Raw genomic sequence first — 19,229 nt, 5'->3', positions numbered from 1 at the left:
AAAAGACGTCTTGTCCAAATGAAAGAATGGAAAGAAGTGTGTGAAAGTGAGCTAACAATCATGCAGGAGTTAATGTAAACTATCCAATGAAAAGCCTCTGTACAGGTCAGGTGACTTACAAGCTCACCTTTCTTACATTCTACTCACCCTTACCTGTTCAGATCATTTACATGCAGACACAGGGTCTTGACACAAACATTTACATCACATCTAATATTTGCATTTAATTTTATTAATTGATTAAACAAATGCAAACATACGAAACAAATCTATATATTCAAATAACACTTAAATACAGTAGCTTCTCTAGATTTCCTTCTGAAATTGACATCAGCAAATATGTGGCACGTATCATCCAATCTGAAGGCAATGGCGGGGTCTGCCACTTTGGTTGACGACACGTACTTTTAGTCCTTCTTGGAACAGGTGCTGCCTGAATCATGACAGGAGAAATTGAAGTCTGTCATAGTCGAATATTGGTGGTCCTCAAGAGTAGAGGTAAAATCGTCATCAGCACCTTCCTCAACCTCAGTCACTTCAGATGACGAATCGTCACCTGCAAATGGAGAAACTCCTTGGTTCATGACTGAATCCGTAGCATTGTCAGTACTGGATGTAGCACTTGATATGTCATCTGCTGTACCAACCCCTTCAACATCATGTGCTTCATCTTTGTCGCTTACCCTAGACTTGTGTGTAAGTTTCCGCTGGGTAGGGTCCTATGGAATGATTCACTATCTGGCAAGAGCAAGTTCTTGTGAAGCGGTTCCTACTTCCAGCTTGATAGTAAACACTGGTACATCTTCCTTCCCCAGTTCTGTCACAACATAAACTTCCTCCTCTCAACTGTTTTTCAAACTTAGGTTTCCGTTCATGTGCAAGCTTCTTCAACAATACTCCTCAAACTATGCTTGCACCTAGAACTCTCTTGTCATAATGGTCTTTCTGATTCTCCCTTGCTTTATCTGCATTCCTGGTGAAAACGTCATAGGCTGACTGCAATCTGCTCCTCAGTTCACCTCAGTTCAGCTCCACAGGCAACCTCTGTAACACGTCTGCTCATGCCGCGTACAGTTATAAGCTTGAACCAGGGATCCAACATGTCTTTTCTAATCAGACTTCTGATCTGGCACCAAGGTTCCAAGCATATTACGTACCGTCCTGTTGAATCTTTCACACATTCCATTACAGTTAGGATGGTATGGCTAAGTTCTTTATTCCAGGAACCTGGCACAGCTCATGAATAAACTTCCCATCAATGTTTTGATTGGAAAGAAGCCTGATAGGAAAGCAGTAATGGAGGAAGAGATTGTTGAATAACACTTCTGCTTGGTCTTGGCTGTCATATTACGTGTTGGATAAGTCGTGGCTTATCACTTGAAATGATCAGTTAGAATCGATAAACGTTGATAGCCACCTCTTAATTCCCCAGCATAAGGAAATCAACACATACTTATTCCAAGGAATGACAGGTTCTGATGTTCACCAATGGTGCTCTTTGAATAGTGGGTGTTTTCCTCGAGTTACAACATTGACAGTTTGATACCCAGTCATCAACGTCTCTGGTCATTACTGGCCAAAAACTCTTTTCGATAAAACGAAAGGGTATGGTCCCTGCTTGGGTGGCCAACTTTATCGATGATGGCAGGACCAGTTGACATTTTCGTTTGTAGTCTTCCTGTGTAAGACGCGTTTGTCCATTATGAGCTGATATAGCTAATGTGTTTTCTTCCCTTCCCCAACAGCATGGATGAATGACTGAAATAACTAGTCTTTAGACTGTATATGTCGCCAGTCTCCTCTAGACATCTGCTCCATATCAACAGAGTAATCATCCAGTATAGCTGTAGAGAGGATCTCTGCTCGCTCGTCCATCAGTCTGTAAACTCCCACATATGGCTTTCACCGACGCAGCATCCAGCTTCTCTGGAAGTCGGGATAAAACGTTAGCATCTGTGTTGTAACGTCCAGGTGTATAATTTAGGGTGAAGGTGTAGTTAGACAGGGCAGCAAGCCATCGGTGTCCATTTGCGTCCAGTTTAGCTTTTTTTAAAAATACGTGAGCGGATTGTTATCCGTCAAAACTGTAAACATTGTTTCATACAAATAGTCCGACAATTTATTTTATTATTATTATTTTGACCTCCTTAATGGCACGTCAACATATAAAAAGTCATTAGAACCATTAACCGATAAAAATGCACCGATCCAAAAAGGTTTGTTTTAAAACAAGGTTTTATATTTTGGATCAAATACAAGTGAAAAAGCAGGATTTGACCTTAGCTGAATGATGTATTGCAAAGCCAATTGATCTCTAACTCTCAGATTAAAAAGTATTCGCAAAACTTTTCTATCAGCTCCTCAACCAGTGTGGGACACAACCTTGGCAGAAAAATTAATGCTGAAAATGATACGTAATTCGGCCATCTACAGGCACCCAGAAAACTGTCTTTGTTCGAAAACACATATTACTGGTAAGTTTCAATAATACCATGCGCATTTTCCAGGACAAACAGGACAAACTTCGTAGGGAGGCGAAGCAAAGTTAATGATTCTAAACTTGTCCCAAGGATAACAACTAGTGTTGCCAAGGAGTGTTTACCCTGGGATGCGACCAGACAGTTATTCCGAGACCAGTTTCATTTGCTCAGTGGACAGTCTTTATTTCAGGAACCCTATCATCCAATAGATGTAAACTTTGAATAATGAATAATTTCCCACTTAATAGACAATTATTAGCTTTCAAAACCTCATTTGGAGGCGGGAACTTTCTTATAGACAGGAGAGTGCTTGTTTATTTTGTTTTCCTTAGTTGACCGTGTATGTGGAAATGTTCCTCGTTTTTATTTTAATGTGTGCCATGTTGAACAAGGGATATATTACATTCTGGTACCAATATGTTATAAATTTAAATATCAATGTAACATTTTCATCAATTGAATCGTTGGTAATTAGAACAGTGCAGATTTTACTTAATTTTCTATGAATTAATTCATCAACAATTTTTAGTAATTAATTTTTCCCGATGACTTTTGGTGATCTTTCTTCCTAATCAATCGAGATTTTGAATTTGAATGTAAATGTTCTTGAAATGTATTTGATTTCAAAAGAAAATCTTGTTTTTTTGGAACTTTGTTTTGTGGTTATACAAATAATGTTGTGGTGCAGTATGAGTGGTTTAGCAGGGGAAGAATATAAGAGATGAAATTTCCAAATTTCAGGAATGTTCGAACATTTGTCTCAAGGGGGAAGAAACGTAGAAGTTGAGGAAATCGGTTCACGAGGAATATTTCTCATTAGACAGTGTTTAATATTTCGCAGTAAATCTGCATGTGCGACTTGCCATAATCTGTCTATAAAAGCCGGTGTATTCATATAACTCCGCAGTCGATTGTAATATCATCGTGAGTCGACGCTCTCTTTCCTGTGGCGCTAAGTAGAGTATGTAGGGGCTGTACTATCATTCTGATGTTTATCTGGTGTGTGTTTTATTTAGGGTGCGGCTTATAGTGTGTAATGTAAGAAAATTGTGTTGTTGAAATCTTCCCTTTACACTTGTTGATGTTAATAAAATATAATGAAGTTTATATTTCCATATCCATGCAGTTTTGCCATATAACTCGCGTTTCCAATTTGCAAGACACTAATGGAAACCACGATCAACGAACCTGGGTTGATGGGTACATAGAGGGAACTCTCACGCTTGTATCATACATAGAAGTTAGTTGTTTACATTCCAGATACAATTAACGGAAAACATGGGCACTACACGAGATGATAGATTAAGGCCTATTACAATAACAATCGAATTTACCGTCATTAATAAAAGGGTCTATAACATCATGTTCCATTGGTGGATGTAAAAATCAAGTTGACCTGTTTCTGTGCAACACGCTGGCACCCGCCCACTCGCTCGCTTCATTAGCAAGAAACATCAGGATATATACGGAAATTTCTGGTTAGCATTATTATATCAGAACTATTACATATATAAGTTCATGGAAGAGTGTAGATGCATATTTCAGGTATTGTCACGGGCAACGATTTGTTGAATACGGCAGCGTTAACTCGCACCGAGAGGGGGACCGTGCTGATAGCCGACAGACTGACACCACAGAGTTTAGTCAGGGAGTTTGACCTTCTACACCGGAAAGACCCTTTGTGTAAATAATCAATTATGATATTTAGGATGGTTGAAATCTGCTTTATTTTGTTGTGTTGTTCATTTTTTTGTGTGTGTTTAGTGTAATGATTGTATGTCGAGATATTCAAATGTGTATATAATCAAGAAAAGTTTATATTTCGAAAAAGTAGTTATTTTAGGAGAAATCCAGGGCTGTGGAGAATACTGGTGATAAGAAAGATTTTTTCATTAAAAGTTAAGAAAAGCTAAATTCATTTCATTGTTTCTTTTATTCTTCTCTCTTTGTGTAAATCCAGGTATGGTTAAAGTGATTTCAGTTTTAGGGGGGAGGAGGAGGTATTAAAGTCACCGTCAATAATTGCACCAGTTGCACCATGAACAGTTTCTGTTTTCTTTGTTTTCAGGTAAAAAAAAGCACAAACAAACAAAAAAGAAAAGATGAGTGCAAGTGGAGACTCTGAACTGCTCAGGTTTGTCGTTGACATAAAGGATATAGAGGAGGTCCAACAACATGAAAGGAGGCTTGATGCCCCAAAAAGGATATGGCATGCCCGGTGGACGGGTGCGGGGATCAGAGCTTTAGGAGGCTTGGTGGCCCCAGGAAAATATGACTTGCCTGATGGACGGGTGAGGGTAGCAGAGCTTTAGGAGACATGGTGGTCCCAAGAGGATATGGCATGGCCGGTGAACGGGTATGGGGAGCAGATCTTTAGAAGTTTTAGTGGCCCAAAAGGGTATGACTTGCCTGGTGGACAGGTGCAGGGAGCAGAGCTTTAGGAGGCTTGATGATCCCAAGAGGATATGGAATGCCCAGTGAACGGGAGCGGGAAGCAGAGCGTTAGGGGGTTTGGTGCCTACCTGAACCATTGACCATTCGCCTTCGGTTAGGCTACACTAGTGCGGTATGAGGAGCCGTGGACGCCCCCGTGCAAAGAGGCTCTCACGCCAGCACCCTGAAGGGGATGGAGAGTTGACCATGGTTTCGGTGTTGAATAGGGACTACACACCCCCGGGAGATGTCCTTCTTCCTGCCCGGCTTGGGAATGTGATAGATGCACTGAACGTTTTACTCCGAAGAAAGTTAGTAACAGGAGAATTATAAATGAAAGCCTTTTTTCTCTGTTCTGTTTTGATACTGTGTTAAACTTTGTTATGTTTAGTTACTTTGTTTACTTTTTATTTCATTTCACTTCAGTTACTGGGTTTTTTTTTCAGATATCGTGTTCTGTGACCAATGACATTTCAGTAATCAGTTCAAATCAATTTCTTTGTGATCGATCTGGCAGTTCGAGATCTGACAGCCGACGGTTAGTACCTGTTTCCAGTCGTTTGATTTCTAAGTAATATATCTGCTTATGATTTACTATTACGTTAACATCACTTAATATATTTGTGGTCACTGATAAATATTTCACCTGTATATCTACATATCTTATAATATTGTGAATCAGTGGATTAGCTCCATTACTATTTAATAACGTCTGCGATAGTGTAATGGGTAAGTCGTGGTGCTGTAATTTGAGATGAATCTCGAAAGTTACTGTATTTTATTAATGCATTTTCATATATCATAAGTTTCTATTGAACAAAATTGTTTGTTCATCTCAACGAGATTTGTCATACACCGAAGAAGGATTATGTGATTATGTCTCGTCTACTTTACTTAAGGTGAGATATTTTCCAATAACAAATGTTTAACGAAGAATTGCTCGTCACTTCCTATGCACCAAGGATTATCTTCGCCTTTTAGCATATATGAATATGTAAGGTAAGTATGACCTATCCCAAGACGGGCAAGGACAACTTCGTTCCGATGGTTGTCTCTATAGCAAGGCGACCATGCACCGATGATCACAATGATTATTGAAAAATAAAATCAATTCTAATGTCGTACTTGAACGGTCATGCAAAGTTTAGTAAAATATACTTACATGTTTTATGTATGTTGTCAATTATGTTCGACAATATAAATTATCATGTAAACCTATACGTTTGCTGTTTTACTGTATATATCTGATTGATTTAAGGTAGTGTCCTTTCTGTCTTTTTTCTTTTTCTATAGCTGGGATGTCCTTGTTAATTTAATATGTTGGTGATGATTTAAACCTTACATAGTGTTGTAAGAATAGGGAATTTGAGATCTGTAGAAGAGAACATTCTCCCTGGAAAACTAAATCCATGAAAATATCTCTTCATGTTTTCTTTTATGTTCTTAAACAACCAATATCTGACAATTTACGGAAAATAACAAGGCTGTAAAACACTGATAAGGAAATAAAGCATTGTGTATTAATGGATTGAAGCAGGAAATAGTCAAACTAAATAAAGTAATATATATAGAGTAAACAAGGACAAGTTTACATTTACAAGTTGTATAATTTAGTTAATCAATAAATTCTGAAATCCTTTTTCTATTAATTTTAAAACAGTTTCTACTCTGCAATCAGTTAAGTAAAGCAGACACTATAAGTCCTACTAGTGTTACAAAATCCAAAACACTAACAAATCACTTCAAAATCTGACAAATATAAGTTACTTGTATTCAATAATATGTATATATAGATATATAAAAAAAATTGTTTAAAAAAACACACAAGAAAAAATTGATAGCATTTTGCATAACGTGTTCACAGCTTAGCTGATCCTCAGTGCAATGTAACTATGCAAAGAATCTATTTTCTTTATATTATCACTTGCGTATCGTCATTAACTATATATATATATATATATATAAGTCGAGGAAAGCTTTCACGCAACTAAATCACACAAGGAGCAACATCGATTTTATTTCATCTACTAAGAGTTCTTACCTAAAGTGAGATTTAGTAAAATATTATATTCCCTGTGATTTTAAATGTTCAATTCATAATATAGGAAAGAAATCTGCATTTCTATGCTTTCATGAAAATGTATGTGGGGCGGATTTTGACAGGTGCTGAATGTCTTGTTTTTCCCCAAGTAGGTATTTAGTTTCACTTGTTAACTTCTGAAGGCAATGACAATCCGACATGCCACTTAACATACTCAATAATGCCACATGTAGCCTTTGGCAGGTTTCTCTATTTGAATCTAGACAATTGTCACTTATGTTGAAATTTAAGAATTAATGCTATTAGCTTAAATGATAATAGCAGATAGTGATTCAGTTGCGTGAGTCTTTATATATCATCTACAACGTGTTAGTTACGCTTCTTATTGTACATTCGTTTTTATCACGAAATCAATCAGATCAATAATATAAAATCTCATAAAGAGATGCTTATGAAAATGTTTCCTTCATCTCATTACTGGATAATGGTATATGCACGACAAATATAATAATGAAAATATTTTCAAAACCAAAAAAGCAAAATACAGATATTGCAGCTAAACTTAAACTTTCATTTGATGATACCAGGGCAAGAAATAAACAAAAAACAAAAGCAGATAAATAACATGAAGGCAAAACCTTGAAAAAGACAGAAGAAGATGAGGTGTTCCGGACGAGTAAGCGTCTTCCGCTACATGGACGACATCCGCTACGTTTAATTCCCGATGGTATAATTGTGATTGTAAAACATCCCTCAAAATGTAACAAGTTTACATGTTTTGGTGTCTTTTAATACAAATCTTATAATCATTGAAAGGTTCGTACCTGATTACAAGAAACGATGTTTATTCCCACGAATTGTGGCCCAAGTAGAATGTCAACTGAAATGTTACAATCATGTTAATTCAAATTTAAAATCAATAAACTGAAGGGAAAAGATAAATTCAAACTAAAACATTCAACACGAATAAGTTATGTATTGATCTTAAATAGATACAAGAACATTGGGTAAATAACATTTTATGACTACATAATGTTTACATGTAATATCTGAGAAAAAATGACCATAAATACCACCGATTATAATATGTACTATATGTAAGTAAAGTGCAGCTTCTAGTGCATATTATACTTTGCAACATCAGCTGAAAATAAGTTACATCACATTAAAATTAAAGATCAAATGACATATTGCCAAGGGACTATGATTTACAACAACAAAACGTAATAACTATATACAACAATTGTCGGTTTTAAGCAATGAAAGCAATCGTCTACAGACATCAGTCTACCAGTACAAAGATGTTTAAAAAGAAAATTTTAAAAATGCAAATCTAAATAAAATACGTGGTTAAAACTGTTATGAGACTGACTGTAAATGGTTACACACAATCACGTGTACTAAACATGCATTTAGTAATTAGATCTAAATTTTGGAAAGAGATTTCGCTTAACATTTAGATATTCATATATCAATGAGTTCATGATGATTGCAAAAATGCAAAAATGATATAGCATTGCTGTAAAATACAATACAATGAGACGACCTGTATAGCTCTCCAATTGGTAACCTTGTAACCACTGTCGTTTCTTGTTTCTGAATGTTGAGATGATGTACATGAATGAAAAGCAAAAAGTAAATCGAAACAAGACCTAAACTCTATACAAGACAGTTTGATATTATCATCATCGTATCCATTTTATTTCTTATTCTTGTATTAACGACCAACTTGGCGCAGGATTTGTTCTGAAGTCATCGTATCCATGTTATGTCTTTTTCTTGTGTTGACTACCAACTTACCGCAATATTTGTTCTTCTGAAGTAAACAAGCCAATACTTGCGTAAATTATAATCAAAAACCCATCCGAAGCTACCAAATATCAAAAGTTTACATTTTTTTAGTGAATACACCTCTATGGAATCACGCCTCATATTTTAAATGTCAAAACGTCGATATATTGGTATATTAACTTTCAAAAACATGAATATTGCATTAGACGATAGAACATTTCCAGAATAAGTGACGAGAAGGAATCTCATCATCGATGCTGTCCTCACAGTTTAACAAGTTTGATATTGAATACCAATCCATCTGGCAAAGTTTCATTGCTGTCAATAACTTCCCTATGGTTGCTTCCGTCTGGGATCTGTCCACCCAGTGTTGAAGAAGAGCACTCAGTCTTGCCTGGATGGTAACAGGATGGCCAATCGCATGTTGATCAATGATTGGTGGTGGCAATCCTAATTCAATAAAAAGGTTGAAATATGTGTTGCCAATTTCGGTGACGATTGCCTTTATTTCAGCCTTAGTAGGGGGTCTGTTCCAGACATCATTTGGAACCATATCTGTGAAGAATCATTTGATATGATTTGTAAATTAGTGCATCAAATATCATCTACATGTAAATAAATGATACTGATAACTATGAGTATTTGGAAAATATGACCGGAAAACACCTACCAGAAGATCTAAATAGGAATTATTAAATGTTGACACATTTCGGTATACTAGGTATAACATCATCAGACACCCGATATATACTCGTATAACTATGAGTATATGTTTTATACTGTCATTATTAAATCGCGAAGTATAAATCACATGATAATTATCAAAACCGTTTCAAAGTAGTATTTACGATGTCGACATACGATTACCAATGTTTACATCATAATGCTATCCCAATACATGTGATATGTATGTAATTAACTAATTGCCATTCCATTGGTATTGGTTTCGATTATTATGAAAATATTATCTTCTAACCTTGAATATCGGTTTCCTCGTTAATCACTAACACTTCGTTGATACGGCCAGTATCCATGCCAGTATCCTCCATTGCCTTCTTGATATGCTGAATTGTCTGGTTCGGGTAGTCATTTGTCCATTTTAGAAACATCTTGGTGATCTGTGTGATGACCGCCACGTTTTGTGATTCCAATTTCGTATTCTGGATATCGGGGTAAGGGAGACCAAGAGTAACAAACAAGCGCTCACAATCAATACCGCAAACTAGACGTGACAGGCGACCAAGTTCACGTGGTGTTGGTCTTCTGTTATAGATGTTGTCAATTTCAGTCGTACCTTAAACACCAGGAGAATGAACAATTGAATAAACGCAGTTAAGTACTACTTGTATTGGAATAAGGAAGATCCTTAGAAAGAGTATTTTCGATATCTCAAAAATAGACATTTATATACATATTTATTATTTTATATAATGTTGAATTATTCCCGAACAAAATAGCATTCCTTCAAAATAATTTAAATCATAATATTATAATTTACAAAGTCAAAAGATGAAGTCAATTAGTATGCATGCTGAAAAAGACTGCGAGTAGTTTGCATATGTATGGAAAAACGGCGATTTGCCTATACTTTCTAGGGAGAAAATATTAATGTATTTCTTTAAGACGTTTACTCACCATCTTGCTTCAGTCTACTGTCATTACTATTATCACCACAAACTGTCGCATTGTCCTGTCCTGGAGCCTTTCAAGAATACGATCAGGAATACCATTAGTGTAACATGAATAAACAGATCCAGATTCGCAAAAGTCGTCTGGTAAATCGGAATTTCAATAAAACTTTAATTGATGATGGCTTATCCCATGACTAGAGAGGCTACACAAAGCTACCGTATTTCGACGGTAAGTTTACACAATACCATTATACACTCTATTTTCACTTTAAATATCTAGGAGGGTAACTAGGAGACTAATTTATACACATACATCTAGAATGCTTAGACATGGTGAAATTGATTTCATTCTACAGCATAACGTTTAATAATATATGTTTGTCAAATAATACTCATAGAGAGAGAGCCAGGTAATGTCATTAACCATCAACATCAATTCACAAATAAATATTTTTTTTTAGAATTTGATACGAATCAAGAATTCATATGGTTTCTCTTAAACTGGATAGATAAGAAACAAACATTTCAGGGAATATAGAGATTACCTCTGTGACGTCCCAGTATTCAGCATCCGTTCTCGAAAGTCGATGTCGACCTTGACAATCTTCACCTTTACAAAGCACGCCCCTCTCTGAGTGAATGACGCTGTGCAAGTCTACGGGCGTGTCGTACGGACTCAGGTGGAAGTTGCAATGCAGTTGATATGTGAACAGAAAGTGTTGCTGGTTACTCATTTTCAGTGCCTCACGTACAATTTGTTCTATTGTGCGCCTGATATGTCCGCCTGAATCTGGAAGAAGCCTGGATTCTGTTGGACTGAACATCGTCACAGCTATAGTTGACCGTACTGCATGCATAGACAGGATCATTCTGCAAAGTTCATTGACCTCGAAACATCCAAAACCCCTATAGAAGCAAGCGCTGTCATTTATATTCGTCTGGCTGCCGGTAGCCGTTTCCTGGAATCTCTGCCGTGAAAACGAACCCGATATGTAAGTTCTAAGGATATGTGCAAATATTCTGTTGAACAACTCATCAGGTATGTATTTATCTTTGAATACCAAGCACAAAGTGCTAGATACAGCAGCGTTTCTCTGTCGGATGCATTCCATTTCTTCAGTAATGTCTTTGATGTTCTGTTCCTGCAGCTCCCTCAACTTGCAAGGAATAGTATACGCTTGACTGAAATGAGATATGTCGGTAGCGTTGACCGACACAAGCATTTTCACTATGAGTCCAAACTTTTCCATCAAGGCCAGAAGAACTTCGGCGTGTTTAAGAAATTCTTCATTCTTTTCGCCAATGAGCAGATGAGTTATTAACTTCTGAGTCAACTCCCCTTTAGATTTGTATAACTCCATATCTCGGATCAACAACAGGTCAGCCTCTGGGAGAAACTGGTCATCAGTAATGAGGATACTACAGAAATCGGCTAGCCACTGGGGGTCTAGGAGCACATGGTCCAACTCCCGGAAATAAATCACGGACCTCGTACAGTGTAGGTATCTGCACAATATATACATAATGAGGGTATTAAAGTGTCGCATTTAAAATGTATAATATTTAGAGGTCTCCATTTCCCATTGGTCTCATATGAGGTGAATCTACGTCCAAACTTAAGTACGGTAATTATACATGTACGTTCTTGTAGGTTTTAGTTTATAATAAACTAGACTGATACTTGGAATGAAATCCCAACTATCGGTCGAGGTATATGTATTATACTGACACGAGCTGTAACTCCTGACAAGGGAAAACTGAATATATTTCTTAACTATGTTTGATTTGTTAATGTAAAGGTTGTAGATCTTAGTGACACTTAAGAAGTGACTGTTTACAGTTTGAAGCGAAAGTTTTTCCTCAATATCTAAATAAGATGGTTCCTTTATTCAATTTATGCATCAGCATCAGCATCTGAAGTATGTATATATATGCCTTTGTTATTGGAGTATGGTGATTTATCTTCAATTGAAATCATTGTTATTTCGTTGCCTTTGTTAGAGTTAGGTTTTATTCCCGTCAATAAACTAATATTCGATTAATGGATGAGTAAACCAATTTGACCACAGTATTTGTCATTGTAATGCTTTGATATTGTTCCTAACAAATATGTACTAACACTTTGTGGGTCTCTTAATTTCAATATATTCACATCCAGTGTCTTACTTATAACATGATTTAAAATAATAAGTGAAAGCTGAGTGATGAATGATTTAGTCTAAACAACATGAAATTTAACTCCCAGAAATATAAATCTGAGGGAAAAAACGAATACTACTGGTTGTTTACTACACACAGCGAGTGAAAAATGTATATGTAATAAAAACAACCATTTCAAATACTGGTCATGTTTCTGAAAATGCTCATTATCAAAAGGATACAGATAGCTTATGTACCCCATTTTATCAGAATGAAATATTATAGCTAAATATAATACTTCTTTAGATTATTACTTACAGTTACAGTGAACATTTATCATTATTTAAGAACAACGTGTAAGTAGTCCACATCTGACTGAATAGAGATTTACAGTCAACTTCCAATGTGACGAAAAAACTCATTTCCATAAGAATGTACATGATTGATTAACATCATTAACTATTCTGATAATTTTGAGTATAAAAGAAATGACTGACATGTAGTACAGGTGGCCTTGAAATTTATCTATGACATATCCGTTTTCGTCACCAACCAAATGTGGTGTCCATTGCTACAGACAGTGTAGACCCTATGAACTGCTACTATAGCTAATATATAAATATATAAGTGGAATCAGTTAATAGTCAGCTATAAATAGAACAGAACTACAATATGTTTAGAAACCAACGATATTTGTTAAAGACATACTCACGCCAGCGCAAGTTTGATTTCATCTTCATCTGACAACGGCGCAAAAGAAGTTTTGTTCATTTCAATCACCTCCGACAATTTCAATATTTTCTGTCCGTTCTCTCTTGCTTCAAGTAAATCCTTCTCGAGCTTTAACCATCTAGTAGGTAGTTCTCTGCCCCACTGATCTTGGTGCTCAGCCGCTTCTGTGATGAAACCTCGCAATACTTCCAGCTCTTCATGATCATCGCCAAGGCTATTATCGACAGTGCAGAATTTGACGAAGTTGAACGCTGACAGTTCGGGAAATCTTGAGACGCTGAACCTTATGTCTTGTACTTGTTTTCCGTAGTTCTGCAGTAATAATAAATATGTGTTAATATTAGTAAGTTGATATTATTTTTATCTAAAAAAATATTGAGAAGTTAATCAACAAAAATAACCAGTTTGGGTGGTGTGTTTGTTGACGATACAAATTATAGATAAACTATACTATATCTGAAAAATACATGCATTTAGTACGTTGCATTTTCTGTCTTGAAATTTTATAATATATTACATGATGAATACTTATGATGGATGTAAGTACTTTATGTAATCATCACGTTGGATGTATTTTGATTTCATTTGAAAATAGTATCACTTACCCTGTTGTTTTTCTTCAATTCATCCAAAAATGTGCCAACAAATATTATTGGCGGCGAATGTATGCTGAGCTTTTCAGGATTCAACGTAACTGAGGAATATGTACCAATCAGTCGAACCCAGTTTTTAAGCCGATCTGTATATAAAAATATGTTAAACCTTCAAACAATATAATCTTGAATTTTATTTCCGATCACGATATATAAAAAAATTAAAACGTAAGAAATAAGTATGATTAATTACAGATACAAATTTGTTAAAATCACCTGATTTGTATGGTAAACCCTAAGCCATCAAAATAATCACAACAAATATCTCGTCTTGTTCGACCTAGCCGTCAATAAAAATTACATTCCAACTAATCCACAAAAATGTCAAATTGTGAAAATGTTGCTTATATTATTATTATCATTATTATTATTCCCGAATACCACTAGTGGTAAAGGTGTTACGTCATCATGATATTATGCTTGTCAATTATCTATTAATGATCACTGGAATCATGATTAGTCAAACACAATATCAGTTGATAGTTAATCAAGATTGCAAATTTTACGATTGCCTCTAAGATACCTTTGATAAATCTGATATAACATGTATGGATAAGAACCAGATTTATTGGCTTATATCGTTATATTCAGGAAAACGTACATTATTTGTTGTTTTTTTATCTTTTGTTCTCGTTTATATATTTTATATTGCTGTTACTATTGTCGATCCTTCGGAATTACTTTTTTGACATAAATACGCAGATAAACATAATGACCGTGACCTTTGCATTTCAAGGCTTTATCATACTATATGTACTTATACCCGTTTTATTGCTCACACCAAATCAGTAATAATTAATTACGTTTAGGTATGCATAACAATTCCTGGTTCTTCGAAAACAGGGACTAACGCTTAGAATGATATTCTCTCCCGTTACATATTTTTTTCCTCTTGCGTCTCTACTGCTCTATTTGCCCATTAACAACTTGAGAGACAATTCCTACTTATATTGCTTGGTTTTCAATTAGCAGTACTCCACGAACGGTGCTTTTATTCTTATAACTCAAAAACCATATACTTGTTTCGAAGTCATCTTTGGTTACCGTTGCCCATAACGATGCAACTTATTATTTTTTCCTTTTTTTTTTTTTTTTTTTTTTTGGTACCATACAATCTTTTTTTGTTTTCATATCCATTTCTGATGTCAAGATAAAAGGGACACGTTCTATATAAGTAAAATATAAAGAAGGGTGTGGCTAACAGAGCTCGTTGTGAGATATACTTTTTAGCTTCACAATTTACAAGTTTCGCAAATCATTAGCCTGCGGGTTATATACATGAAAAATACTTACGATTATTTAAAGTGCATACTTTAAAATGTGTAATACACACATTTCAAAAATGCTCGCTTCTACAGACAGGTGAACATTTTGCTTAGAGATATAGAAATTAGGAAAATGTAATGGTATTTTATTCTAATTACATAGTAAGAACATATTTAATAAGCTCAAGCAATAAGAAAGTGTTTCTATGTTTATCATGAATATAACATACAGAGAAGGTCAATTCACCTACCAGTTTCCAGCTTGTCTCTAATGAAATCTGTTAGTCTGAAGACTAAAAGGTATACTCCGTGTGATGAAATGAAGATGTTGTGTGAAGCTTGAAACGGCGCATGGCCACCCATATCCCATAAAGAAAGGAACACCACATCAGACGGGGTATCAGATGAAGCCACGTGGACTATTTGTGCCTCATCTGCAATTTCTATTTCTCTTTGGTGCGATACCTGTTTTGTTTTGATGTCTTGAGAAGCCATATCGAGTGTTCCTGCCTCATCATCACTTCGTTTTCGTTTTCCGTGTGTCGAACTATGAGGCGACATCTCTGTTTCTGTGTCTTGAAGTGATGACAAAATATGACATTTCATTTCTCGTATTTCTTCATAGCTATGGAACATGTAATAGTAAACTGGGGAATATAATTATGTTTAACAAACCATACCTCTAATTTGTTACTATCTCATTGTCATGAATACAAAATGATTGGATAACAGGCATTTCCTGCACAAGGTATCTCCTAAATTCGCTCATATTATTGTTAAAGATCAACGTACCAATGATGGTACAAAAGACAAACAAGCAAATAACATCTTAACTTTTGAGTTAGACACAGTTAAGCCAAACAATGAAGTAAAATACATCATAAGGATGTGTCGTCCTTATAGGACTCGGGCGTAAGAGGCAATTGAAAAAAAAATCAAAAGTGATCCGAAACAATAATGTAATTACGACAATTTTAACTATCAAAAAATCTACTGTATGAAAATCGGGATAGACACAAAACGATGAAACTTTTACAGGCATCGTATTGTCCCCAAAGAAATTATGTACAGTAAAAATTCGCCCTATCTTTGAACAAATCATTATCTGTATCATGCTTAATGTTGAATATCAACTTATATATTGTTTTTCGCAAAATGGTGAAATCCGGAGATTCAAATCGTTTCTCCACAGAGACATACAGTACATCACATTAATTTCGTCATATCATTTAATGTATAAATTTATCTCAAAGTCCTAGCCAACTACCTGTCTGTATATTAGCTAATGTTGCTGTTTTGGTCATCATCGCTCCCATTCGTGCGTCTATCACTGTACTAGGAGATCGATTGTTACACTGCCAGGTTTTCAATTTCCAGTCAATGGAGAACCATACCGGATGTAAATCAGCACCAATGGTTGGTCTGCGCAACTTCAGATTTACTTTTTTTTTCTGGAGACGGCGGCATACGGTAGTTTTTCCGGCAGCATCCCTGCCAGAAAATACTACGCGTACATGTCGATAACTTTCAGTTTCTCCTTTAAACAGTGCTAAATATCTGCTGTAGTTAAGCTCTCCTGAAAATATAGGATTATACCAACACACAATAACACTAACAATGGAAATGGTCACCAAACGACAGATAAGTGAAACAAATCCCCGGGCTTCTTGTAATATATATGACATTTACATGTACGTGATTACACTTTGTTAGAAAAGTAAACGGTTAAACAATAGATTTTTAAAAACGGAGCTAATGTTAAGAGAGAAATTGCTCGGGCATAAAATTAACAGCATGCATCTGTGTAATTTATATTGTTGTTGTATAAGCAGTGAATGTATATCCAAACCAGACTTGATGAAAATGTGCTGATAAATGATGAAGGTAATTTCACATCAATGTTTTCAATCCATTCTAAGTAGGATATAAAGGGAATATTTTTTTCTATATCAGTAGGATTCTCAAACAATGCTTTTATACAGATGCATATATTGAAACCCAAATTGAAATTATTGAAATGAAATTTGTTTGATTTAAGTCTAAGTCTGAATATGCAAAATTAGCATTTCAAAAAATCTCATTTTGCAATAAAATCACGTCATCATCAATTCCAAAATAATATCAGCATATAAATGATTCAATGATATTCATATACATGCCGAGTACCTATTATCTGAGCAAATTATGCAAACTTCCAATAACACATATAATTCATACACTGAGTAATCAAATTATCTTGAATGTGTTACAGTTATATCATAGTCATCAAATAGAAAAAGGAGGAAAGGAGAGTAAATTCTTAAAAACAATGATAACAAAATGACTACTTACGTTCTGTTGGTAGGATCATTCATTGCGGGAAAGAAATCAACATATTTATACGTATTAATCATATGTAGGAGTAAATTATTACACATCACAATCAACTATTGAACAATAAACACGGATTCGTTAGGAAAGTTCATCATGTCAATTAATTTAAGATAAAAATGTTCATTAACTTCTATTTCAACATCATGACCATTTTCACCGTTTAATTATCAAAAACAAACAAGTACCCTACGAGTAGCCGGTACAATTACTAACACATGTAGCTGAAGCATTGATCGGGAAAAAACAACTAAAGAATAGACAATGATGTACTTTTTCAATTGATACTGTTACTATAGAATGTACATGGTATATCAGTCAATCGGAAACATATATTGTGAAAACCTTTGACTATGTAGTGTCTCCAATACATTAAGAATAAACTGCTAATTCACATATCTTTCCTCTGATAACATAAAATACAAAAGCATGAAGTCTCATGTTATGAAAATCATTTATGCATACAACAACAAAATCAACAGATATATAGAACTGATGCTGTCTAAAAATCAATATTTTACGAAAGATGAATTGATCACCTATTTCAAAAGATATATTACAAAAGTTTTTTTGTCAATAGCATTACTGTTATCATGTCATGTTTCAAGTTAATATAAAATGCAATAACCAAGGTATGTGAAAACGTTATAGATTAATACTATTATATATAGTTTAATAATACAAATTTAATTAATATCAAATTGAAATTATTGAAATGAAATTTGTTTGATTTAAGTCTAAGTCTGAATATGCAAAATTAGCATTTCAAAAATCTCAATTTGCAATAAAATCACGTCATCATCAATTCCAAAATAATATCAGCATATAAATGATTCAATGATATTCATATACATGCCGAGTACCTATTATCTGAGCAAATTATGCAAACTTCCAATAACACATATAATTCATACACTGAGTAATCAAATTATCTTGAATGTGTTACAGTTATGTCATAGTCACCCAATAGAGAAAGAAGGAAAGGAGAATAAATTCTTATAAACAATGATAACAAAATGGCTACTTACGGACTGTTGGTAGGATCATTCATTGCGGGAAAGAAATCAACATATTTATACGTATTAATCATATGTAGGAGTAAATTATTACACATCACAATCAACTATTGAACAATAAACACGGATTCGTTAGGAAAGTTCATCATGTCAATTAATTTAAGATAAAAATGTTCATTAACTTCTATTTCAACATCATGACCATTTTCACCGTTTTATTATCAAAAACAAACAAGTACCCTACGAGTAGCCGGTACAATTACTAACACATGTAGCTGAAGCATTGATCAGAAGTTTTTTTGTCAATAGCATTACTGTTATCATGTCATGTTTCAAGTTAATATAAAATGCAATAACCAAGGTATGTGAAAACGTTATAGATTAATACTATTATATATAGTTTAATAATACAAATTTAATTAATATCAAATTGAAATTATTGAAATGAAATTTGTTTGATTTAAGTCTAAGTCTGAATATGCAAAATTAGCATTTCAAAAATCTCAATTTGCAATAAAATCACGTCATCATCAATTCCAAAATAATATCAGCATATAAATGATTCAATGATATTCATATACATGCCGAGTACCTATTATCTGAGCAAATTATGCAAACTTCCAATAACACATATAATTCATACACTGAGTAATCAAATTATCTTGAATGTGTTACTGT

At 34.7% G+C, this 19,229-nt stretch overlaps 1 protein-coding gene across 1 annotated transcript; it reads right to left on the bottom strand.

The window, feature by feature from the left end:
- Window positions 1-8,947: 8,947 nt before the first annotated feature.
- Window positions 8,948-17,515, bottom strand: LOC132560541 (uncharacterized). Its single transcript, XM_060225206.1, has 9 exons — window positions 17,497-17,515; window positions 16,433-16,741; window positions 15,417-15,740; window positions 13,853-13,986; window positions 13,228-13,559; window positions 10,922-11,882; window positions 10,381-10,447; window positions 9,722-10,039; window positions 8,948-9,300 (listed from the first exon to the last, which is right to left on the bottom strand). Exons 1-9 carry the CDS (start codon window positions 17,513-17,515, stop codon window positions 8,948-8,950), a joined length of 2,817 nt encoding a protein of 938 aa, XP_060081189.1.
- Window positions 17,516-19,229: the final 1,714 nt, after the last annotated feature.

The sequence above is a fragment of the Ylistrum balloti genome, unplaced genomic scaffold (assembly GCF_031769215.1).
Source record: "Ylistrum balloti isolate Yb309-2 unplaced genomic scaffold, AGI_CSIRO_Ybal_v1 Utg371076, whole genome shotgun sequence".
NCBI lineage: Eukaryota > Metazoa > Mollusca > Bivalvia > Pectinida > Pectinidae > Ylistrum > Ylistrum balloti.
This window is presented reverse-complemented; position numbering and strand designations above follow the sequence as displayed.